Below are 23,061 nucleotides of genomic sequence, written 5' to 3' on the forward strand. Positions count from 1 at the left end.
TCTACGGGGGGTCGTGGTGTGTACAAGATGATTCAGAAATTTCCCGGCGACTATGACGGATACCTCTCTGCTTGCCCCTCCATCAACCAAGGACATCTTTTCCCATCCTTGGGCCATCCGTTCATTGTAATGAACAACCATTTGCATCAAGAAACCGCATTCACGGATATACAACTGGAGGTGGTGGTGCAGCAGGCTCTTCAAAATGGCGACACTGATGTCACTGGCAAGCACGACGGCTACTTTAGCAAGATCAACAGCAACCACTATGATCCGACAAAGGACCTTTCGCTCTTATCGGTCGAGGAGGGAGGCAACTGCACACAGGATTGGGCCTTCACGAAACGTCAGCTGGAGGCCATCAACCAAATCTGGTACGGCCCGACTTTGAACGGTTCCATTCCCGACCCTTCCGTGTCAACAGGTACCGATCCAAAGCTGGCAGGTGATCAACTCTGGTGGGGAAAGCTTCGAGGTACCTTGATCGCCTTTGCTCTGCAGAAGCGCTTTATCGTCGGCAACATGTTTGCCGTCTTGCTCAAGGATCCCTCTCTAGCTCCCGACAGCTGGAACCATCCTCTCGCAAACAGCACCGATGCGTGGGCGACCTGGTCATATGAAAAGTATGCAAAAGCCATATTAGATCTTGAACGCATCGATGCAGAGAACTTCCAGATGGCTTCCAACGACCCTGATTTGCGGCCCGCAAAGAAGGCTGGCGCCAAGATGATCACCTACCACGCCCTCACCGACCCTGGTGTCGCTCCTCAAAGCTCCATCAGTTACTATCACAAGTCATCCGGTGTGATTGGTCGTGACAAGGTTGATGACTTTCACCGGCTCTTCCTGGTTCCTGGTCAGGATCATTGTATCAGGGCCTCAGGTGTTGCGGGAAGTAGCAACCCGCCCATCCCGACTGTCGAAGAGTGGCTTGAGCTTCTTGTAAACTGGGTGGAGAATGACAAGGCCCCTGATCATATCATTGCTCACTCTGTAGATAACACGGCCAGCAGACCCATCTGCATGTATCCCAGGATGGCCAAGTACAAGGGTCATGGGGATGTGAGCAAGGCATCCAGCTTCAACTGCGAGGGATCCTTTTACTGAGGCATTTGGATGACGAGATAGTTTGAGTAGAGCCTCTAGCAGTGGGACAAGACATTCATATCTTTACAAAGGTTGCCCGCCTTCGTATAAGACACAGGCTTCCACGAGTGACCGCCACACTGAGGTTATGAGAAGCAGGTGAAGGGGGAGATCTAGCTTTATGTAAACTTGATGTGACATGATATAATCCTCCAACGCGGCGGTAACGTTCCTATAGTAGGTTGAACTGGATAGGATAAGTCCAAGAGTACACCATGGACAGGCCCAACATGGTATTTTTAAACTGTTCAAACACGACCGCACCCATTCACCTCCGATGGTTCTGAGCCTTTTAAGAGGACAAAACTGTCAAGTGTAGCCACAAGTTTCCCTGGCATTTAACTCACAGCACATGGCGTCATTGCCTCAACAGTCTCTCTGTTTTACTATCTTGAGCCTATAAATGCGACAGAGCACCAATGGACGGCCCCAACTCCCCTTCAGTGTAGAATCCCATTCATACTCATCAAGCACTTGTCTTGAGCCTTCCACAGCCCCGATGCTCTCACAGCCTATTGCTTAGATTTACGTGAACAGCCTTGACGGTAGTATACGCCGTGATGCCAGCTTCACCCAGCTCTCTGCCAATGCCACTCTGCTTCACGCCCCCAAAGGGGACTCGGAAGTCAGAGTCATTACTGCTGTTGATCCAAACCACTGTTAAATGGGGTCAGTACCCGCTCTGGAAGAGGGATGGGCTATAACTCACTTCCGGCCTCGATCCTCTTGGCAACTTCGTGTGCGCGTGTGATGTTTTCCGTAAAGATGGCGGCACCAAGGCCATAGAACGTATCATTGGCACGCTCAATGGCTTCGTCCTCGGTCGAAAAGGAGCTGATGGCAACCAGAGGTCCAAAGACCTCCTCGCGATAGATCTTCATGTCGTCCTTGACGTCAGTGAAGACAGTAGGCTCAATAAAGAATCCCTTGCCGTCGACACCGTGGTGAGGCTTACCACCGAAGCTAAGAGTCGCGCCTTCTCGCTTACCCTCTTCAATGTACGACAAGACTCGATCGTACTGAGCCTTGCTGACCTGGGGTCCTTGGAATGTCCCGGCATCGAAAGGATCCCCGACCTTGGAAGTCTGCTTGACCCGGTTGGTGAAGAGGTCAATGAACTTGTCGTAAATGTTTTTGTGAACAAGAATCCTGCTCGTAGCCGTGCAAATCTGGCCTTGGTTTGCCATGATACCATAATGAGCCCATTTCGAGGCGTTGTCAAGTTCGGCGTCCTCAAAAACGATAAGCGGAGACTTTCCGCCCGTCTCGAGGGTTATCTCCTTGAGGTTGGTGGCTGCGAGCTTCATGATCTCTCGACCAGTGTTGGTAGACCCTGTAAAGGCTACCTTGTCTACCCCCACGTGTCCAGCCAGGCTGGCGCCGGCAGTACGGCCAAATCCGTTGACGATGTTGATAACCCCAGGAGGGAAACCAGCCTTCTCAATAAGCGTAGCAAAGACCAAGACAGACAGCGGCGTCTGCTCTGCTGGTTTCAAGACAATGGTGTTGCCGGCTGCCAGGGCCGGGGCCAGCTTCCAGGCCGCCATTCCCAGAGGGTAGTTCCAGGGGATGATTTGACCGCACACGCCAATGGGTTCTCGGCTCGTATATGCGAACTTGCTCTCTGTGGTGTTGATGACTACATTGACAAAAAGGTCAGTATTTGGAGGAGATGTGGGCAGTGGGAGACATACCCTGGCCGTATAGCTTGTCGGCGAATCCAGCGTAAAAGCGGAGTACCGAGGTCAGCTCGCTCACGTCACCCTTGGCTGAAGACAAGCGCTTTCCTGTACGGGTCAGCCAGATTTTGGTTCCAGTCGCGCTGGTAAGAACATACCATTGTTCCAAGTGTCAATGGTGGCCAGTGTGTCGGTCTGCTCTTCAGCCAGATCGGCCAGCTTCCTCAGCAGCTCGCCACGTTCTGTGCCACTGATCTTTGACCACGGGCCCTTGAAGGCTGCCCGGGCTGCCTTAACGGCGTCATCGACATCTTGTTCGCCGGCAGCGTGAACCTTGGCAATTTCTTGCTCATTTCTGACAAGGGTTGACGGCATCAGCTGGCTGCCATATTTCGTGGGAATGAGAGAGCAAATTCAATGACTTACATCGGGCTCACGACAGTGATGCTGTCGCCTGACTTTGCTGCGCGCCATTCATTGTTGATGAAGAGCCCCAGGGGCTGCTCGAACGAGCGCGCGTTGGGGGCTGTCAGCGTCGTGAACAAAGAGGAAGCCATGTTTGTATTCTGCACCAAGGTTAAGGGATACTGCGAGATGGTCGGTGGGAAGGAATGCTCTTATTAACAGATCTTAGATAAATAACCGTCACTAATTCCGACTACACGCGGAGTACTTACTAATTGAGACGCGATGTGCTGGAGACTCTCGCGATGTGTCCCAAAGTGGTAATACCTTGGGCTAGGTACATGGACCAACTTGGTGGGGAAGCGTGTTTCCATCTTGGTAGATCGTATCGACGCTTAAGAAGGGAGGGAGGGGTAATGTCGGAGCATGAGCATTTCCCCACAGACGGCATTGATTGACACTGGCCGAAGGGGATGACGCCAGTAGAGGCTTCCTCTTCGTCACAGGCCGGCATTTGTCACGGCCAAGAGCGAGCGCACAACATGGGCAGAGCTTGGAGCAGAGTCCTTTGGTAACTTGAGCTTACCTCCACAGCACTTGACGTATCCATTGAAGCAAACTTGTCGTTGAACAAAGTGAAATTGGCCTTGTTTGTCTGTCTACCCATGCTACGTCGCTCCAACTCGGTCCAATGACATGTTCATGAAAACCCGGGAAAACCAGCAGCAGCCTCCTTGCGAGTCCACTCACGATAGCGATTCAACCCCCCAAAGTAAAACTTGGTGCTTGACTTGCGTCCCTCGACATTAGATCCAAAGATCCAGCTTGCAGTGGTCTTGAACAGCGACCCCTCAACAAGCTGGTCGCACAGCTCGCTCCACTGCTGCTCGGCCTTGGCTGAGACCTCGACCCGATGGGACTCCTTCTTTTCCGAGTGGAGGATGCACTCGGTGATAAAGTCAACCTCACTCTCGATGACCACTGGGAAGTTTGCAAATGCGCCTTGCGGCCCCGACACAAGAAACATGTTGGGGAACCCGGAGCAGGCCACAGCACCGTAGGCCGTGGGCCCTGTTTCCCAATGCTTCTGAATCGATTTTCCGTCGCGTCCAGTGATCTGAATGCGAAGATAGTTGCCTTCAATGGCGTCAAATCCCGTAGCAAAGATGAGCACATCAAGGCGGTGCAAGGTGCCATCGGCTGTCACAATCCCTTCCGGGGCAATCCTCTCTATGGCTGTTTCCCGAAGGTCGACAATGTCAACATTGTCGCGGTTGAATATTTGGTAGTAGCCGGTATCGCAAAGAGGTCGTCGGGCATAAAGATCACAAGGCTTGAGGGCCTTGGCCTTGTGAGGATCCTTGACGATCTCGTCGATCTTGCCGCGGAGGAACTTGCAGGCTTCTTCGTTGGCTTCGAGGTTTGTCGTCAGATCACCAAAGGCACTGAACATGAAGCGGAAGCCGTTTCCTTGGTCCCAGACCTCTTGGAAAGCCTGTTGACGTTCTTCGGGCGTGGCCTCCATTGTCTTCCTTGTTGTCTCCGGTACTCCAAACGCCGTGGAGGACGCCCAGACATCCTTCCAGATCTGGTCGTAATTCTGGTTGATCTTGTCGCGATAACCAGTAGCGATAGGACCCTGTCCGCTAGGGACCGAGTACTGGGGGTGTCTCTGGAAGGAGACAAGACGGCTGACTTTGGGGGCGATGGCCGTCATGACCTGAACGCCCGTGGATCCATTCCCAATGATGCCGACTGTCTTGCCTTGCAGCTCGACAGAGTGATCCCACTTGGCCGTATGGATGAGGTCGCCAGCAAAGGATGAGATACCCTTGATGTCGGGATAATTGGGTTTAGAAAGGAGGCCCAGACAGTTGACCAAGTAACGGGTGTGGATGACCAGATCCCCAGAGCAGGAGATGACCCAGATTGATCTTTGTTCATCCCAAACAGCCTTTTGCATCTCAGTATCGAATCGTATGTACTTTCGGAGGTCATGGCGCTCGACAACGTGACGTAGATACTGGAGGATCTCGGGCTGGTAGACGTAGTGGTTGGACCACGGGTAAGAACGAAGATCCTCCTTATCCCATGAATAGCGATAGAGGTAGGTCTCGGTGTCGCTCATAGCGCCCGGATAGGTATTCCAGTACCAGGTGCCACCGACATCGCTGGCCGTGTCGATGCACTGGACATTGAGACCGGCGCGAGAGAGTCGGTAGGTGGAGTAGATTCCAGCAACACCGGCCCCGACAACAAGGGCATCGACGTTGAGAACTTCCGGGATGGATCCCATCTTGGCAGACGCTTGGAGATGGCCTTGAGACTGTGGCTTTGTTTGACAGAACGAGCGCCTGAGGCAAGATTGGAGGGCTGATGGCTGTTGACACGGTGATGGAGTCACGGTGCACGAGTTGAAGACCCGGTATATATCAAGCCGGCCAGGAAGCACATTGTTCATTCATCGCTCGCTTAGGCGACAAATGAAGAAGGCAGGACAAATGGATCGGGTCAATCAGGAAGTCTACACCCTGCCAGTATCGGACCCTTGATCGGACCCTTCCCCGCGAACCTCTTTCTCTACTCAACGCGGTTCCCCTCCTTCGGAGCCCTCCGCCGCAGCCACGGCGCTCCGGCTAATGGCAAGTGGGGGATGCAGCCCCCAAGGAGGGGCACCTCCGCCCACTCGGAGCTCGCTTGATGGCCAGAAACGGAAAGTCGAGGATTGTAGAGGCGCTTCTTCTCTCCTCGCCGGCAATCTATGATACAATGCAGCACCGGGCACGGCAACCAATGGTTGGTAATCATATGATTCCATTTCCTCTACCCCTCATAAATGCGTCCGACTCTTTAGGGTCCCCGATAAGTCTCACGGAAGCCTCCCACCATCAATCTCAGCCCTTGTCCCTTCATTCTTATTTGGTGTACTCTAAGTCGAGAACACGTTCTACAATAAAGCCAAACACATTCTTAACATGAGTGCCTCAGAGAAAAGGATCATCACCGTGGTTGGCGGGACTGGAAACATCGGCAAAGCCGTCGTCGCAGCTCTACAAGAAAGTCAGCTTTTCCATGTCCGAGTCACCTCGCGCGATCCCGCGACAGGGAAGGCCAAGGAGTTTGCTGACAGCGGTATTGAAGTCGTCAAAGCCGACTCCTGGAACCCCAAGGAGCTCGATGCCGCCTTCAAGGGCTGCTGGGGTCTATGGGTAAACACCAACTCGGACGACATCAACTTCAAGAACGAGGTCGGGCCTCCAGAGTCAGAGATGGGTCGCATAATAATTGACGCTGCCATCCGCCAAGGCGTTGACCACTTCGTCTTCCAGAACCTGCCCGCTGCGTCCAAAATCACCAACGGCGAGGTCCCCATCTTATCCTTTGACAACAAGGAGACCATTTCCGACTATGCCAAGGCTGCTGGCTTCAAGACTACAACCAACGTCAACCTGGGCTGGGTCCTGGAGGTCTTCTGGCTCGACACCTATGTGGACGCCTTTGGTGGCCTGGCCAAAAAGCCTGACGAGGAAGGTTTCCTCTCGCTCAAGGTCCCACCTATGGGCAATGACCCAGAGGTTGTCCCATGGACCGCCGTCGAGCACGATTACGGCGACGCTGTTCTCGGCGTGTTTATCGACCCAGAGCCTTGGGCCGATAAGACGGTATGGGCCATATCAGACCCTCGCAGCTTCCAGGACCTCGTTGATGCATACAACAAGGTCAGCGGAACCAAGCGCGCCCGTCGTGTTATCCCCGAGGGAGCTCTCAAGACAAAGACCCAAGGCAAGACCAAGGAGGTCAATGGCCTCTTTGGCTACTGCCATTGGGTCAAGGGGAACTACTGCGGCAACAAGCCCGTCGACCTGACAGATATGAAGACTTTGAAGGCTCTGGGAGCCAAAGCCCGTGGTCGCACCGGCAAAGACGCCGAGTTGCAGACGGTGGAGGAGTTCTGGGCCATGACAATACCCCGGTACCAGGACCAAGCATCTTCAGACCATAAGCTGTAGATAGTTGATGGCGATATGGATTAATTGAATGACTCAGCAGGGCCGTGTAGCCCTTTGATGCATGATTAGCTTCACATGGAGCTGAACATATTTGCAAACAATGGACTTGGAAGATGTATCATGATCTAGGAAGGGAAGTTCGACCAGCTACTAATTCAACAATGATAACCATTCAATTCCTGTCCAAAGAGCTAGCTATAGTTGTTCCCCTAGCCGCTTCATCCACACAAACCTAACACGTCATCGACTATGACTTGACATGTAGAGGCCTAGGCATGTCACTATGCGAAGTCATGTGGAGTTCCCTCCCCTCAATCTCCTCCAGCTCAGGGAAGGTAAAGTGCTTCCGGCCATACGAGAACCAGCTAATCAAGATGATGAGGAGGAAAACACATACTACAACCGAGACGTAGTTCATCTCAGCTGTCGCCACAGGAAAGGAGTAAGGAAAGCAGTAAAAGACCAGCGCGACAACAGCCCAGGCACACATGACGAAATTGGCGACAAATCCAAAACGAGGGAACCAAAAGTCACCGTGAGGAAAGGAACTGCGGCCTCGATAGTGAAGCATGATGACGGGGATGACGTAGCTAAAGTATTGAAACAGGAGCCCGGCACCAGTGAAGGAGTTGAAGGCTCTCTCTGAAGCAAGGTAGAGACAACCAAGGACGCTCGTCACCGCTGCCGAAAAGAGCAAGGCCCATATCGGCGTGCCGAAAGGAGCTCCAGTAACTCGGGAGAGGTGGCCGTGCATGGGCAACCCCTTGTTCATGCCAATGGACCACGCCAGGCGGGACTGCCAGACGTGAATACCCCATTGGGCGCCGATGGTGGACACGAAGAGCAGCGCCAAAAGAGCAATGGCAGCCCCCTTACTCTTGAATGTGTAGTAGATCATGGGGATCGCCGAGTTCCGGGTCTCGTAGTCGGTGTTGTTGATGATGAAGGCGAAGATGATGAGAACGCCAGTGACGGCTCCAACGACGATGGACCACATCAATGCTCGTGGGATGTTTCGTCGTGGGTTTGGAATCTCCTCGGAGAGATGAACCACACTGTCGAGGCACGAGAAGCACCAGTTGAGACTGTTCATGCCAATCAAGACAGCCACACCTGCTGGCCACCCAGACGTGTTGTAGAAGTTGGTGAAGAATGACTCAGCCGACTGGCGGTCGTCGGCTGCTGCGAAAAAGCCAATAAACAGCGCCAAAAGAATACATCCTGTGAATACCAGGAGAGATTGAGAGACCTTGGGCAGCAGGTGCTCAAAGAGGCTAGGGATGAGGGTGATCAAGTTGACGCCCTGGTATGCGAGGAAACCCATCCACGGCTTGTACTCGAAGCTGGGGTCGAAGAATGCGACGGCCTGGAAGACAAGCAGAGGTGCAATGAGACACGTCGCCGCCCCGACACAGACGGCTCCTCCCCAACTGAGGAGTGCGCACACGTAGGACAAGAACCGACGGCATCCATGAGGCGACATCCTGGCGGCCCAGACGTATTGACCGCCCACATCCGGATGAGCAGCAGTAAGTTCGCCCAGTGTGACAGCTGTGCAGAGACCGACAAACGCCATGGCTAGGAAGCCATAGAAGAGCAGCACAGAACCGCCATATGAGAGAGTCGTATAGAAACTGAGGATGACTCCTATCGCGCTGTTTGTCGTCGTCGCTCCGACCGACATGGCCGAGAGAGTGCTGAAGGGCCGGTCTATACGGTCCGTAACGATGTCGATGGCGTGAGAATGGGCCTCCAAGCCCGACGAGGCAGAGTCGGGCCGTCGAGCCTGAGGTTGCGTGAACTGTGGCTGCGACATGGTGATGAGGATAGCGGGATGGTGTACTGCTGAATCAGGCATCGAAAATCCCCCCAGCGAGATCACTTGGGGAATACAGGACTCGCATGATGAATGTGTCAAGCCAAGTCCGCCTTTCCTGACTTATATACTGTCCTCCCTCACGAGCATACCGCCTAGCCCGGTGATTGAAGCGTGAAGATGGACAGTGCAGGCTCTTCCTTGCAAGTTGGTCCGACCACAGCAAGCTAAGCCTCTTATCGTTGACTTAGCCACAGTGCTTGGCTACTAAGTTTACGGACCTCAACTCAACTTCGCTTGAAGAGGCGGGAATAGCCACAGCTATTCACTTCAACCTACCTATGTCAAGCGTAGAATCCCTCGTATTAGTGACCACATTTACAAAAAGTCTCAATCTGGCGCCCGCCTGTTCTAGATGGAAGTCCCAACTCTCTTTAGTCGATTTGTATAGCAGTCGGCCACCTACCTATTTTGCCCTGGTTCCGACCTGCCAGCTTCAGCCCTGGACCGAACGAGCATCCCCCAAAATTGTGAATACCGGGGTAATACCCACAGAGCGGGGAAGCCCTGTCGTCAAGGAGACCAGGCTGCCGCTGTATTTGGTGTGAGTCCAGCGACGGGCCGGCCAAGTTATCTTGGGGCTGTCGGTTCCGTCCAAGACGCCGCTCGGTTTGTGTCCCGATTAGGCAACACCGTTGTAGCAAAGTAGCACAACGCGCGCCGGGTGGAACGGTTAGTTGAGTGAGATCTTGGGGCTAACGATAACGGTAGCTACTATCGTATGTATCTTATGGGCATGCATCAGCTGATGCTGTACCTGTCTCGGCAGGGTTGGGGAAGACAGGTGAGGCCGGAGCTTCGGTAAATAGAGAGACCATCTAGAATGGCAGACAGTGGTTCTTTGGCCGGGCATAATAGCATGATCCGAAGCTGCCATGGATGGTACGGCTTTCTCAATCACGCACCAACGTTAATTAGCAAATCAGCCTCCTACCCAACTAGGAAGGGGTGCGAGACGGGACCCTTCGTGACGAACGCGAATCCCTTAACCACTACCCTGGACTTTCCATTGTGCATCTTGTGACAGCGTTGAGGAGTTACCCCTTTCTTTCGAGGACTTAATTTAGTTTTCCCGTCTTTTGCCAAAGCCACAATAATCTCAAGGCCGCGCGCCTTGCTACGTACTTGAACAGCCTGTCTCAAACTATTTGAGGTAATTTATCTGCCAACGCCCATTTCTTTATTGCTCCTCATACCTCAAACCCTTGGTCAGTGGCACGAAAACGTGGTAGTATGCTCGAGCCTGTTCCCTGATGACGAAGTCGCCCAGGCTGGTCTTATCAATCACGCCGTCAACAGGTCATCCCAACCCTCGCATCCCCCCTTCGTTAATAACCCTCCTCCACAATGAGCGAGCACCAACCGCCGCACCCCCACCCAAAGGGGATGCCGAGTTTCTGGCGAAGCACACCCGGTGTTCTTGACAACCACCGCTCGATCGAGAATCTCCCAACGACGGCCGACATAGTAATCATTGGTGCCGGCTACAGCGGTGCTTCAATTGTCACACAGCTACTCCGTCATCCCAGCTACTCCGTCATCCCAGCTACCCCGTCAAGAAGCCATCGATTCTTGTCCTTGAATCTCGACAACTCTGCTCAGGGGCCACCGGACGCAATGGTCTGTTCACCTTCGCCATCCCTTCTCCTCCCGATGCAATGATTAACATGAGATTTTAGGTGGGCACTTGAAGCCTGACTCGTACGCCTTCATCGCCAAACTCGCCCAGGAGTACGGCCTGAAGGCTGCTGCTGAGGTTGCAGACTTTGAATCCGCCAACGCCGCTGCCGTGACAGAGTTCATCCGTCAAGAGAAGATCGACTGCGACTTTGTAGTTACCAGGGCCATCGATGTGCAGCTCTCCGAGGGACAGCATCGTCGTCTCAGAGAAGGCTACGAGAATCTTGTGGAAGCGGGCGTCCAATCAACAAGAGCGACATTCTGTGCTCCTGAGCAATATGCAGAGAGGGTCGGTCTATGCTGTATAGGAGTTAGTTGTTTGCTAACCCTTCGGTAGCTCTCCGGTGTGAAAGGCGCCAAGGGCATGTTCAGTTACACTGCTGGGCATGTATGGCCGTACAAGCTCATCCATCATCTCTTCGCGGACGCCATTGGGCAGGGAGTCAACGTCCAGACCAACACTTCTGCTACCTCCATTTCTCGCCGCCAGAAGCAAGGCGAGGCATGGGTAATCGAGACCCCCCGTGGAAAAGTCCACGCCAAGCAGGTCATCATGGCCACTAATACCTACACTGGATCACTGCTTCCCGAATACGCCGACAAAATCATTCCATACCGAGGAGCTGTCGCCCATATCAAGACCCCAGGAACGGCTCCATTCCCCCCCAACACGTACTCCCTCCGTTTCGCCGACTGGGACTTTGACTATCTCATTCCAAGGTCAGACGGAAGCATCATAGTCGGCGGTGCACGGCAAGCATACTTGGGCGATAAGAAGCAGTGGTATGCCAATGTCGATGATGGTCATGTCATTGAGGAAACTCGCAAATACTTTGACGGGTATATGCAGAGACACTTTATTGGATGGGAAGATAGTGAAGCCTATGTAGCAGAGCTTTGGACTGGAAGTAAGTTCACCAACCATCATCTTCACATCCTTGTCAAAGACATGCAATCTCTAACTCGGCTAGTCATGGGCTACTCATCAGACCGCCTTCCGAGAGTAGGACCCATCCCGAAGCGCCAGGGCATGTACATCATGGCAGGATTCACAGGACACGGGATGCCGCAAGTGTTCCTATGCGCCAAGGGGATAGCCGACATGGTTCTTGACGGAGCTTCATTTGGGAACTCAGGTCTGCCCTCTCTTTTTGAAGAAACGCAGACAAAGTTATCAGACCCGAGGAACATGGTCAAGGAGATTTATAACTCTGCCTTTCCACAGGCAAAGCTATGAATAAGCGTCCAGTTAGCAGCAGGACTGTGTCGGCGAGCATGGCGCGATGTTAGTGCTGGTGAATTGAAGCTTAAATCATCAGACGCTGTGATTGGTGGTTGGAAGTTAGTTTCATGCCATCGGGTTGTTCAAGGGTTCCGAGAGCCCGAATGGCAGGGGGTTCTATCTGAGAATATCTCCTATTCACGCCGAAACAGGAGACTTTTTAAGAAGCACAGGTAAGAAATTACAAATCCTATTTACTAGTTTCCTCAAAACTCTCAAACCTTTGCTCACGGCCACGCGTCTGAACAGAGGTTTAACGTTATCCAGCCATTCTTAGGACAATGGCCCGGGCTTGCGATGTCGTATCTTCCCCACCTTCGGCCGGTGGCGTGTATAGAATCAACGTTATTCAGGAGTTTCCGGTATAGCCTCGAGCAATAGAGTTTTCGATTATAAATTCCTTGTTTATTGGGGTTTTTATAAATGAACAGACACATTCGATCAGTCCAAGAGCACAACAAAAGCACCAACAACACCCAAACAACCGCCCACTACAACCCCCACTCACTATCAACATGCTCGTCCTAATCCCTGGTATCTCTGGAAACATGGGCACTCGCCTTGCCAGAGCGGCTGCTTCTCGAGGGCTCTCAGTGCGTGGCCTAGGGCGTGATGCTTCCAAGGTCCCAGAAGACGTCAAGCTCGAGTCCTTCGTGACGAGCACCTCCTACTACGACATTCCCGCCATCGAAAAGGCCGTCCAGGGAGTCGATGCCATCATCTGCGCCTACATGTCGACAGATGTGCTCGTTCTGGACGGTCACCTCATACTCTTACGGGCTGCCGAGCGTGCAGGCGTCAAGGTCTTCTTCTCGGCGTCTTGGAACAACGACTGGACCAAGAATAAGTTTGGCGACTTTGAACACTATGATGCTTATATCGCTTTCCAGCACCAAGCTGCCATGACAAGCCCCATTAAGCCTGTATACATCTTTAACGGGTTCTTTGACAGTCTCTTGTTCACAGTCTTTGGGCCAGGTGGATTCGACACGACTGGCGAAGTGCCAACCCTAAAGTACTGGGGTGATGAACCAAACCGCAAGTTCTGGTGGATAGCGCAGGAAGACGCGGCTGCTTGGACGATTGAGCTCCTGTTCAACAGAGACGTGCAGGAGGGCAGAGGCGGTGTGTTCAGGTTCAGGTCTGGAGAAGTCACCCTTGATGAGCTGGCGGCAGCATATCAGAAAGCCACTGGTACCTTAGCTAAGGTTGTCCGCGCAGGCAGTGTGGAAGATATTGCGCAGGAGGTGCAGGCAGCGCGCGAGGAAAAGGGCCTTGCCGGGTACTGGGATTACGCCGCGCAGGCTGTGTCTTTGAATGTGGCCAGAGGCGTTTGGGACATCCCGGCCGAGGAGGTGACCAATCTGGATTATGCCAAGAAGCCTACAGCCTTGGAGGAGTATCTGAAGCAGCGGTTTCAGTCGTCCTAGGGGCGTAGTGCTCAAGAGGCGCTCGGGTATCTATCAAACTAACTATAACTATATTAATAGACAAAATCAGCTCATACTACAAGCATCACTCCGATAAGCAAAGGTATGAAGCGGTGGGCAAACCAAGGCCCTAATGAGCCAACCTAATTTCAGTGATCGACTATCACATGGCACACTTGCCATGACTAGAACCATAGAAATCGTCAGCTTTTGTGCGGCTATACACACCCCCATAAACCTATGTGCAGTCTCGGCAAACCAATAATCATCAAACAACTTGAAATGTGGCGATTTATACAAGTTGTCACTGGTTTGACAAGCAATTGGGGTCTCTCAGCTCGTGCAAGCCACTTTGGTGTGCATGCATCAGGTGGTCAGGCTTGCTGCTGCATCAAGACTATTTGGTCGCGCCGAAGGGCCTTCATGGGGCCAATATTCCCTCCCAAATCCTATCCTTTCATTTCCACACGAGAAGCGTCGCAATGCGCCTGTTCAAACCCATGAGATTAGTATGGGTCGCTCTGATCCGAGAAGGGGCATCTCAAGCTCTACCCCCACGCACAATTGCCTATGCCGAGCCTGGTACTGAACCATGGCGTTCAGACCATGAGCTCCGACGGCGGCAGGACGGCGAATCTCTGGAAGACCTCATATCTGGCACCCTCACCCTCACTATTGCTCCTGATGAGACCTGTGGGTTCTACGGAAACGGGCCCACGTACTATGCCTGCGGTGGGAGTGCCTGCACTTGGGAATCAGGTACTATCAACCGTATGTTTTGTGGCTGGGACAATCTTGAGACCGCTTGTTTCGACAAGACAGACACATGCGACAATTATTGCCTGAATGGGTACAGCCGGCAGTGGTCAGTCATGAGCTTCTTCTATACAACTTCATTTGCCTAACAGACACATTTGCAGTACGGGTTCCATCTACACAGTTTGCGAACTGGTCTACTTGGGCGAGGGTATATACGGGCATAACTGTGTCGACACCAAGGTGGGCCTTACTCTAAACACCGCTCGAGGCCGAGAACCAGGAGATTTCACCACCATGGTTGTTGTCAATCGCTCTCAGGTATCGTTGATCGTTGGCGACGATGAGGACTCGGAGACCACGCGCAGTATCACGCAAAAAGTTGTCTCCGAAAGCACGTCCGAGAGCACATCAAGCACGAGTACCACAACAGAGTCGACCGACACAGAAGAGATCCAAAGTACATCAGCGAACGCATCACAGCCTAGCAGTTCTGACGGTGGCGTCGAAGTTGGTGCGATAGTAGGCGGCGTAGTTGGCGGCCTGGCCGTTGTTGGCCTGACGATAGGATTCCTAGGATTCATGTGCCTCCGTCGCCGCAATCACCATGTAAACACCACATCCCCCGGCCCAGTACATCATGATCAGCAACAGCCTTACACGCCAGAGGCAAAGAGTACCCCTTTTGACAGGCTTAGACAACTTGTTGGCGGCTCAAACCCTCCTGTGGAGCTACAAGGTGATACGCCATCACCTACTACGGCTTATACTCACCAGAGGTTAGCCGTAGGTAGCTGAGGTGTTTATGAATGTGGCCCTGACGGAGTAGGCTACACAGCTGGACGCCATGTTACAGCCTGAAAAGGAAGGTCATGATAGCCTCAAGAACACAGCATAGTAAAAGCCATCCAAGAAGAGTTCCTATTTTCGACAACAATCACTATTATGGCAGTTACAAAATGTGCTCCAACTGCCTATAGGGCATTAATCACTGTTGCGAACCCACTATTTTGTTGCTGCTCCTTCACAAGTAGTAAACCGTGCGAGATAAACATTGAGCCACAGTCCTTCGGCTATTTATCGGACCTCGCTTTTTTTTATTGCCACTAAGCAACCGACTAAAAAGTTGATTCATTCTACCTAAGAACTCTTGGCAATGCAACCATATCGTCCATAACAATCAAGCATTCCATCTCATCTCGGGCATAAGTAATGCGCAAAAGACAACAAACATGCCGATGCAAAGACGTCACAGGTCGACTGTGGCGTGCCAGGAGTGTCGAGGGCGCAAGGTTCGATGCAGCGTCACGGTGACGGGCATCCCTTGCATGCGCTGTGCCCAGGACGGTATTGAGTGTATAGTACAGGATGGCCATCATTCTCTGTAAGTCTAACTTGAATGTCAATTGTTATGTTCTGTGTTGGTCCAGGGCTGGCTTGACTAACAGTAGCATATCAACACTATCAAGGCCTCGAAGTTCTTTAAATGCATCCTCTGTTCGGAATGTACGGTCACGAAGCGTGAGAAGCGGTGACGAAAGCAATAGTTCTCGGGCTTCTCCGTCACTGCCCGAGCCAATAACGCACCAGCCTGCTTCTGTTCCCGACGTCCATCGTGGTGATTCTGTAGCGGAAGGCCACAATGACACAGCTTACCACTCTGACCCTGGGCGACAAAGAGACATTGAAGAGGAGCGAAGTGGAGCTGAGATATCCTCCGCGGCGACAGGTCAAGGGACCGTTAATTCTGACTGCCTTTTCTATCTTGGTATGTGAATCTGCATTTGCTACTGGTAAACACGGGAGCTATTTTTACGAGGCTAACTGGTTTCTTGGCTACAAGGGGAGCAACCTGGGGCCACATCCGTCATTGATGTCTGCTCGCATCCTCAGAAGCCCATCCAGAGGCATATTCTCCTCCGTTCTGCTCCGCCAGTCAACATCTCCCAGCAGGACAGCGACTATCTCAAGCAAAAGGGCGTTTTTAACCTTCCTCAACAGAGCTCGCGTAGAGAGATACTTCGAGCCTATTTCCATCATGTGCATCCGATTTTACCTATACTAGATGTTGGCATACTCCAAAATCTTCACGAACCTGTCTATGTTTCTTCATCCGACTTGCTCCTCTTTTGGAGCATGGCCTCGGTGGCAGTCAACGTGAGCCTCGAGCCTGCGAGCAGAACATCACATCAAAGAGGACAAATCTGCTGACAGAATGTCTTAGTTTGTTCCGAGTAGCGTTTGGCAGCTTGAAGGTTTTGGCTCTTGTAAGGAAATGAAAGCTACAGCTTATGAACATGCCAAGGTGAGCAACCTATTGATCACTGCCTTGCTCTGATCCACGTACAAGAGGTCAGAAACTGATGACTGTTCCAGTGTGTCTACAACAACGGCGGCGTAATCCATCAAGAACATCTCCTACAATCCGCTCTACTCCTATCCTTCTGGCATTCTGACAGGGACAGACTCTCACAACCATGGTACTGGAGTGGAGTTGCAGTCAGCTTGTGCCAGATCATCGGGCTACATCGAAATCCAGATTCGGTGAGGCTGAATCCGTTGATCAATCCTCATCGCCGTCGCATGTGGCGCCGCCTCTGGGGAGGCTGTTTATTTCGAGATCGATGGCTGAGCATGACACTGGGGCGACCCATGAGAATCCGTCTTGGTGACTGCGACATGCCTTTTCCCACTGTCGAGGATTTGCTGGGCGATGTCGCCGAAATTCCATCCTCGCTGAGAGACGCTTATCTTCCACAGGATCTCGGTCGACTGGCCAAGTATTGGCCGGTTCTCTTACAGCTGAGCAGACTTCTAGGCGACGTCACCATGTTGTGCTATCAACAAAATACCCCTACACCGAGCCTGGAGCAGTGCGAGTGTCTAGAAGCAGAGCTCTCGCAACACTGCATTCCTGATGTGAACAACGGCGAAGAGAGCCGGCTGGAGAGGTTTTACTACTATCACGCACAATTACACTACCAGTAAGCAAATAGTTTCAAGAATCCCTATCAGCCGCTAACCCTAACCAACAGAGCGCTTTTGATCACTTTCTATCGTCCCTGCGTGTCAATGACGCCCAAAGACCTTCAACCACCGGCCCAAGGCCCATGGCAGAACCGCATGCGAACTCGACTCGCATCGGCAGCAGCCTCCACCAATGCTATCCTTGACAGCATAGTACGCGAAGAGCTTGTCAGTTTGGCGTGCCCCATGACGTAGGTCCAGCATTCCCCATCCAGTCTGTCCTCGGATCCCGTCATCACAAGCGTGACAATTCACGTATCCTTTTGTCGTCTATACACACATGTTCAGCTCTCAACATTTTGCTAATCTTTATTCAGTCCCCCACTCTTGGTACCGGCTATGCATGTTCATCTTCTCGACTGCAAATCCCAAAACCCCCTCACTCGGAAACTGGGATTCAACAAAATCGAGTTCTGCATGGAAGTAATGAGAGAGCTTCAAAAGACCTACACCTCAGCGTCTGTCTTTTGCGGCATCTTTGGGGAAGCAATACGCCAGTTATCACCTGTCTATCCGGATCAATCTGGCGTGGCCAGGTCCCAAACAGCGATTCAGGCATCTAATTCGATGCAAAACGATGATGGCGGGCTCATGGCAGGCCCTCCAAATTCCGACTCGATATTGATCAGTGATGATCTACTAGCAAGCCTGTTGAATGAGGGATCGGGGTACAACCTATGGGAGTCGATAAACATGATGGAACAGCCATTTGATTTCAGGGATGAACCAGCATAATTTGAATACAATAACACTGTCTAAAAATCTAGAATCTGTCTATCTATCTCATTTTTGTCTATATGGGGGCGAAGGAAAGCAATGCAAAGTCTATCAATCTACAAAAGCAGCATCAAGGGGTACACGATAAGTCGCTGGTCCAAGTCATGTGCTGGCAACTATGTCGGATTTCGGAGGCAGCTTCGTGCGCTTCTCGGCCCTAACGTACAAGTTGTTGGGCCTGATGAGCTGGAACATGGGGTCGTACTCGGTGACATCACTTCCGTCCTTTCTGAATCGGTACCGATATATGAGTTTAGGCAGGAAGATCTTGATCTCTTGCAACGCAAAGTTGAACCCGATACACATGCGCGAGCCAGTTCCAAAGGGTAGGTATGCCGCCTTGTGTCGGTTCTTGACCTCGTCGGTACCCCATCTGTCCGGGTTGAACTTGGCAGGGTTATCCCAGAACTCGGGGTTGTTGTGTATATGATGTAGCGCTGGGATCATGACCGAGTCTTTGGGCAGTTTGTAGCCCCCAGGCAAGATGAGGTCGACTTTGGAGGTTCGGCCTGGCTGAAATGAAGGGTTGTGACGGCGTTGTGTTTCCTTGATATAATAATCAAGGTAGACAAGACCGTCGGTAAAGTCTGATGTGACCTCCATATCGTCGGTGAAGCCGTGGTCGATCAACTCTTGCAGTAGCTTATCCTGCACGTCGGGGTATGTCACGAGGCCGTAGATGAGCCACGATAGGAGGGACGAGGTGGTGGTGAATCCCGCGCCTGTGGCGACAACAAGAGCCCAGGTGAGGCTTGACTTGGGCAGCCTTTCTCCCTTGTTGTCGGTGGCACGAAGTGCATAGTCTACTCGCATATGTCGTCAGTCTCTGTGATCTTCATGTCTGCTAAATAAAACACAAAAGACAGAAGGACTTACCAATCATATCGGTCGCTCGAAGGGCTGCGTCTTGGAGCGGCAAATCTTCAATGCCTCCAGCCTTGGCTTGTTGGATACGCTCCTCCACCATGTGTTCCAGGGTCGCCTTCTTGTCCCTCAAGGCCTTGGGGTCTCCGAACGGCAAGCTGGCGTACCAATTGCCTCTTGACGTAACCTTCTTGTTGAGCGAGAGCATGTCGGCGATGAGATGGACAATTTCGTGGACAGGGGCGTCGACTGAAGAGAAATGCTCGAGATCCAGGCCAAGCGTCAGTTTGGCAACAGCTTGAGCGCCCAACTTGAGCATGTACTGATAGACATTCCAAGCTTCCTCCCGCTCATCTAAAAGGTCAAAGACTTCATAAGCCTTTTCGACTGTCTTCTGCATTGTCGGTGCATAATGACGCACTGCCTTGGGCCCTAAGGCAGGGGGCAAGAACTTGTGTGTAACCCTCCATTCGGGTGTATCTGTATCACCCAAAAAGATGCCGGCCTCCGGTGTCTTGATTCCATTCAGGGGGTGAGAATCGTTAATCTTTTTGGTAAAGAACTCGGACTCGGCAAAGGCGACGGCAGCGACTTCTGGGTCGTTGGAGTGATAGACGGTACGACCTAGGTTTGTCGTCTTGATGACGGGCCCATAGCGTTCGAAGAGACGTTGGTGATTACCGAGGTGGTCGGGGAAGACTTCGAAAAAGTTGCCCACGTACGGCAAACCAGGCGGGCCAGGAATGTCGCGAACCCCTTGGCCGTCGATAGTGATGGCGACCTTGTCCTTGGACGACATGACCTGCGAGACGGTGGACAGAGCGCTGCTCGTCCCTTGGAAGCCAATACCTAGCTCAGGTTAGCATCATCCAAACCGACGCATTGTTGGGGAGAGGCATTTACCTGTAGGCACCACTATGGCATAGTGGGATGCGATCAATTGCTGAAGATGGTTGAAGCTTGCATTTTGGTCAACGTCGATCTCACGGGCAGTTGCTGGGTCCTCCCCGAGCAGATAAAAAGATTGTAGAGGCATTCTGGGTGTTGTTGATCAATCAGGAGGAATGTCGAGTAATGGATTAGTCTAAAGGCCCTCAGAAGAGGCATCTATTTATTTCCATCTAAAGACCAAAGTTTTCACCCTTCTGATCCTCAACGTAGCAATGGCAATTCATTGATAGTAGTAAATGTCTTACCGCGGCATCCAGACCCAGTGGCCCTTACATTGACGAGTTTTCCGATTGGCCAGGCTTAAACCCGAGCATTGCGACTTCATGGATGCTGATTGCCGAACCTCCCGGCCACCATGACGATCTCCCGTGTTCTAGCGCTGTTGCGTAAGTAAAGAAACTTGGCTTCTGAGCAAACGTGGGTGTTGCATCAAGTACCACATCCCTATGAGCGGCTTGATGACTCGAGGGTGGCTACCGTGCTGTACCCGAGGAAATTTGGTGGAGCCTACCGCGGTAGCAAAAGTTTACGCCCTGACGAAGGGTGATCGGAAACGAATGGGTGGCCAAGAGTCCGAGAATGCTCCTAACAGTGAGAGTAGTAGCCGTGCAAGATTGCTTGAAGCCCCGTATAATAAAAGCCTCAACAGTCGCCGAGCCTCCATCTGTTACAAAGACAGAAGGCGACTGAACAACTGGGCTTAACAAACTGTTTTGAGCAAGTCGCCTTTATCCATCTTTTGCTTGCCATGTCAGACCTTCCCACCTTCACCGCGGCTGAAGTCGCAGCACACAAAACCAGGAATGACCTCTGGATAGTCGTGCATGGAAAGGGCAAGTTTGACATGACAGCACGCATTCTACTGTGCCGCCACTAACAGCATCCATAGTCTACAACGTTACCGAATATGTCAGAGACCATCCTGGTGGTGTTGATGCCCTCGTCGATGTTGCCGGCACAGATGCAACGGCAGCCTACCAAGATGTCGGCCATTCCGAAGATGCAGACGAGATTCTTGAAGGATATTGCATCGGTCAGAGTGCCGAGGGCGACAAGTTTAAGCCGCAGACGTCGATCAAGCTGGTTCAGCAGGCGCCTCCTCCGCCAGTCAGAAATCCATCTTCCTCCGCTACCCCCTACTCCCTTGTGCTTCTCAAGGTTGCCCTGGGTTCCGTAGTACTTGGAGCATCGGTCTATGGTGCCTCCGTGTACGGGTCAGTCGGAAGACAGGCTCTTGGAAAGCTCTCGATTCCAACCACAGCCACCATGACACATAACCCATTCCTTGCTGGCTTTGCAGCCGCCGGCACATTGTCCGCAGTTGTGGCCGGTGTGGTTGGTACCAAACTATCGCAGTTTACTCACGTCGAGTCTGGCTTCACCAGGTTCCCGGCGCATCGGAAGCAGGTCCGGGCCGTGGAGCGAGGGAACCCTCACATGGCAGAGGGCTTCTTGAACCCCAAGACATACAAGGGCCTCAAAGTGGCCCGGATTGAGAAACTTTCACCCAATGTTTTCCGCTTTGTCTTTGACCTTCCTGACAAGCGTGGTGTCGTGGGACTACCGATTGGCCAGCACGTCGCCGTGAAAGCCACCGTCAACGGCACCTCGGTTTCAAGGTCTTACACGCCCACTTCCAACAATCTCGATGTTGGCGTCCTGGAGCTAGTCATCAAGGTGTATCCTGACGGGTCACTGACTGGTGGCTACTTTGCGAATCTGAGACCTGGAGATGAGGTTCTCTTCCGCGGCCCCAAGGGACCAATGCAATACCAACGTGGGCTTTGCAGCAAGATCGGCATGATCGCGGGAGGAACAGGCATCACCCCCATGTTCCAACTAATCCGTGCCATCTGCGAGGACGACAAGGATACCACAGAGATATCGCTGATCTTTGCCAATCGGTCTGAAGAGGATATCCTGCTGAGACCGCAGCTAGAATCCTTCGCCCGCCGTTATCCCAGCAACTTTAAGCTTTGGCTCATGTTGGACCAGGCGCCGAAGAAATGGGCTTATGGTACAGGCTACGTAACGGCCGATGTCATGAAGATGAGGCTGCCTCTTTGCGCACCAGATACCAAGATCATGCTTTGCGGGCCTCCTGGGATGGTTGCTGCGTCCAAGAAAGCCTTGGTGTCGTTGGGCTTCCAGGCACCGGGAGCGGTTGCAAAGATGACGGATCAAATTTTCTGCTTTTAGTTGACTGATGCTGGTGGTTGTCTGTATTATAGTACTGCTACGTCGTTCTGTTTTTCGTTCAATCCTCCTTCTGAGCATATAGAGTAGATATTAAGTTGTTTTTTTACCTCATACCACTACAAGTTTGTAGTATCAGTTATTCGGGCAATATCAGTGACAAAACCAGACGTGAGTCGGAATAAACCACTCCAATATCTGTTTACTAGTCACTGTGTTTGGTAGTCAGTCTTTGGTACAAAGTCATATTCCCAGTCATCCACACAATGTTGATCAGTTATAGATTTGATGCCACGCATACAGCAAGGCGGTTCTCGGGACCACACTTTAGACTAACATGTTGGAGAGTGCCACGTCTCAGTATGGACTTGCTGAGACTTGTTATTGTTCGTATCAACGACGCCTCAAAGAGGGGTAGTCGAGCACAACAGCAAGGAACACAATGATTCCCGAGACTTGATCCATCCAATCCCTTGGATATGGGAAGAAACCAGCAAAATGCTCTTGGCAACTATTGGCACTCTAGACCGCCACCCGCTACCCTGGAGAATCACAAGTGCCTCTCTGAATAACAAGGCATTATTTCTCATCAAGCCATTCATAGGCTTGAAAAACATCAGTCTAGTCATGCGTCTCCCTGGTCAGTCTTTGCCACGGACCGCGGCCTTTTACAAGGACACGTCATGGCCAATTTCTTGATGGCTATGCCTTGCAACGTTTCCGAACATCGGAGTCTCCGTCAGAGCCGCATCCGACACTATGACTAGTGCGTCCGCGGCCATTCATTTCCAGCCTCAAACTTGTAAGGGAAAACCCTTATCAAGGACGATGATGCAACCTATCAGCACCAGTGGGCCCTACGTCAGAGCCTCTAAAGGTCCCGCTTTACCGCGGTATGTGGTTCGGGTCCATAGGCTCCACACCAAGATACCGCGGAATGAACGGCAGATGAACAAACGTCTTTATTGATTCGAACAAGTGT

At 52.1% G+C, this 23,061-nt stretch overlaps 10 protein-coding genes across 10 annotated transcripts; 6 read left to right on the forward strand and 4 right to left on the reverse strand.

Annotated features, from left to right (window-relative positions):
- Positions 1-1,651: 1,651 nt before the first annotated feature.
- Positions 1,652-3,382, reverse strand: NCS57_00517700 (Aldedh domain-containing protein; the record flags this gene model as incomplete). Its single annotated transcript, XM_053055111.1, has 5 exons — positions 1,652-1,803; positions 1,856-2,785; positions 2,841-2,933; positions 2,984-3,207; positions 3,252-3,382. 5 exons carry the CDS (start codon positions 3,380-3,382, stop codon positions 1,652-1,654), a joined length of 1,530 nt encoding a protein of 509 aa, XP_052914066.1.
- A 548-nt stretch (positions 3,383-3,930) lies between these two features.
- NCS57_00517800 (Cycloalkanone monooxygenase) lies at positions 3,931-5,526 on the reverse strand (the record flags this gene model as incomplete). The annotated part of the gene is made up of 1 exon (XM_053055112.1): positions 3,931-5,526. One exon carries the CDS (start codon positions 5,524-5,526, stop codon positions 3,931-3,933), a length of 1,596 nt encoding a protein of 531 aa, XP_052914067.1.
- Positions 5,527-6,205: 679 nt separating this feature from the next.
- Positions 6,206-7,240, forward strand: NCS57_00517900 (NmrA domain-containing protein; the record flags this gene model as incomplete). The annotated part of the gene is made up of 1 exon (XM_053055113.1): positions 6,206-7,240. The coding sequence occupies one exon, from the start codon at positions 6,206-6,208 to the stop codon at positions 7,238-7,240; it is 1,035 nt and encodes a 344-aa protein (XP_052914068.1).
- A 247-nt stretch (positions 7,241-7,487) lies between these two features.
- On the reverse strand, positions 7,488-9,056 carry NCS57_00518000 (uncharacterized protein; the record flags this gene model as incomplete). Its single annotated transcript, XM_053055114.1, has 1 exon — positions 7,488-9,056. One exon carries the CDS (start codon positions 9,054-9,056, stop codon positions 7,488-7,490), a length of 1,569 nt encoding a protein of 522 aa, XP_052914069.1.
- A 1,407-nt stretch (positions 9,057-10,463) lies between these two features.
- Positions 10,464-12,033, forward strand: NCS57_00518100 (FAD dependent oxidoreductase; the record flags this gene model as incomplete). Its single annotated transcript, XM_053055115.1, has 4 exons — positions 10,464-10,736; positions 10,789-11,085; positions 11,134-11,704; positions 11,768-12,033. The coding sequence occupies 4 exons, from the start codon at positions 10,464-10,466 to the stop codon at positions 12,031-12,033; spliced, it is 1,407 nt and encodes a 468-aa protein (XP_052914070.1).
- A 560-nt stretch (positions 12,034-12,593) lies between these two features.
- On the forward strand, positions 12,594-13,508 carry NCS57_00518200 (NmrA domain-containing protein; the record flags this gene model as incomplete). Its single annotated transcript, XM_053055116.1, has 1 exon — positions 12,594-13,508. One exon carries the CDS (start codon positions 12,594-12,596, stop codon positions 13,506-13,508), a length of 915 nt encoding a protein of 304 aa, XP_052914071.1.
- A 482-nt stretch (positions 13,509-13,990) lies between these two features.
- Positions 13,991-14,877, forward strand: NCS57_00518300 (uncharacterized protein; the record flags this gene model as incomplete). The annotated part of the gene is made up of 3 exons (XM_053055117.1): positions 13,991-14,373; positions 14,429-14,786; positions 14,842-14,877. 3 exons carry the CDS (start codon positions 13,991-13,993, stop codon positions 14,875-14,877), a joined length of 777 nt encoding a protein of 258 aa, XP_052914072.1.
- Positions 14,878-15,773: 896 nt separating this feature from the next.
- NCS57_00518400 (Zn(2)-C6 fungal-type domain-containing protein) lies at positions 15,774-18,026 on the forward strand (the record flags this gene model as incomplete). The annotated part of the gene is made up of 6 exons (XM_053055118.1): positions 15,774-16,032; positions 16,158-16,421; positions 16,489-16,569; positions 16,641-17,248; positions 17,300-17,482; positions 17,609-18,026. Exons 1-6 carry the CDS (start codon positions 15,907-15,909, stop codon positions 18,024-18,026), a joined length of 1,680 nt encoding a protein of 559 aa, XP_052914073.1. The 5' UTR covers positions 15,774-15,906.
- Positions 18,027-18,170: 144 nt separating this feature from the next.
- NCS57_00518500 (uncharacterized protein) lies at positions 18,171-19,968 on the reverse strand (the record flags this gene model as incomplete). The annotated part of the gene is made up of 3 exons (XM_053055119.1): positions 18,171-18,871; positions 18,945-19,781; positions 19,836-19,968. 3 exons carry the CDS (start codon positions 19,966-19,968, stop codon positions 18,171-18,173), a joined length of 1,671 nt encoding a protein of 556 aa, XP_052914074.1.
- A 663-nt stretch (positions 19,969-20,631) lies between these two features.
- On the forward strand, positions 20,632-22,082 carry NCS57_00518600 (uncharacterized protein; the record flags this gene model as incomplete). The annotated part of the gene is made up of 2 exons (XM_053055120.1): positions 20,632-20,747; positions 20,798-22,082. The coding sequence occupies 2 exons, from the start codon at positions 20,632-20,634 to the stop codon at positions 22,080-22,082; spliced, it is 1,401 nt and encodes a 466-aa protein (XP_052914075.1).
- Positions 22,083-23,061: the final 979 nt, after the last annotated feature.

Source organism: Fusarium keratoplasticum, chromosome 4 (genome assembly GCF_025433545.1).
Source record: "Fusarium keratoplasticum isolate Fu6.1 chromosome 4, whole genome shotgun sequence".
Lineage (NCBI taxonomy): Eukaryota > Fungi > Ascomycota > Sordariomycetes > Hypocreales > Nectriaceae > Fusarium > Fusarium keratoplasticum.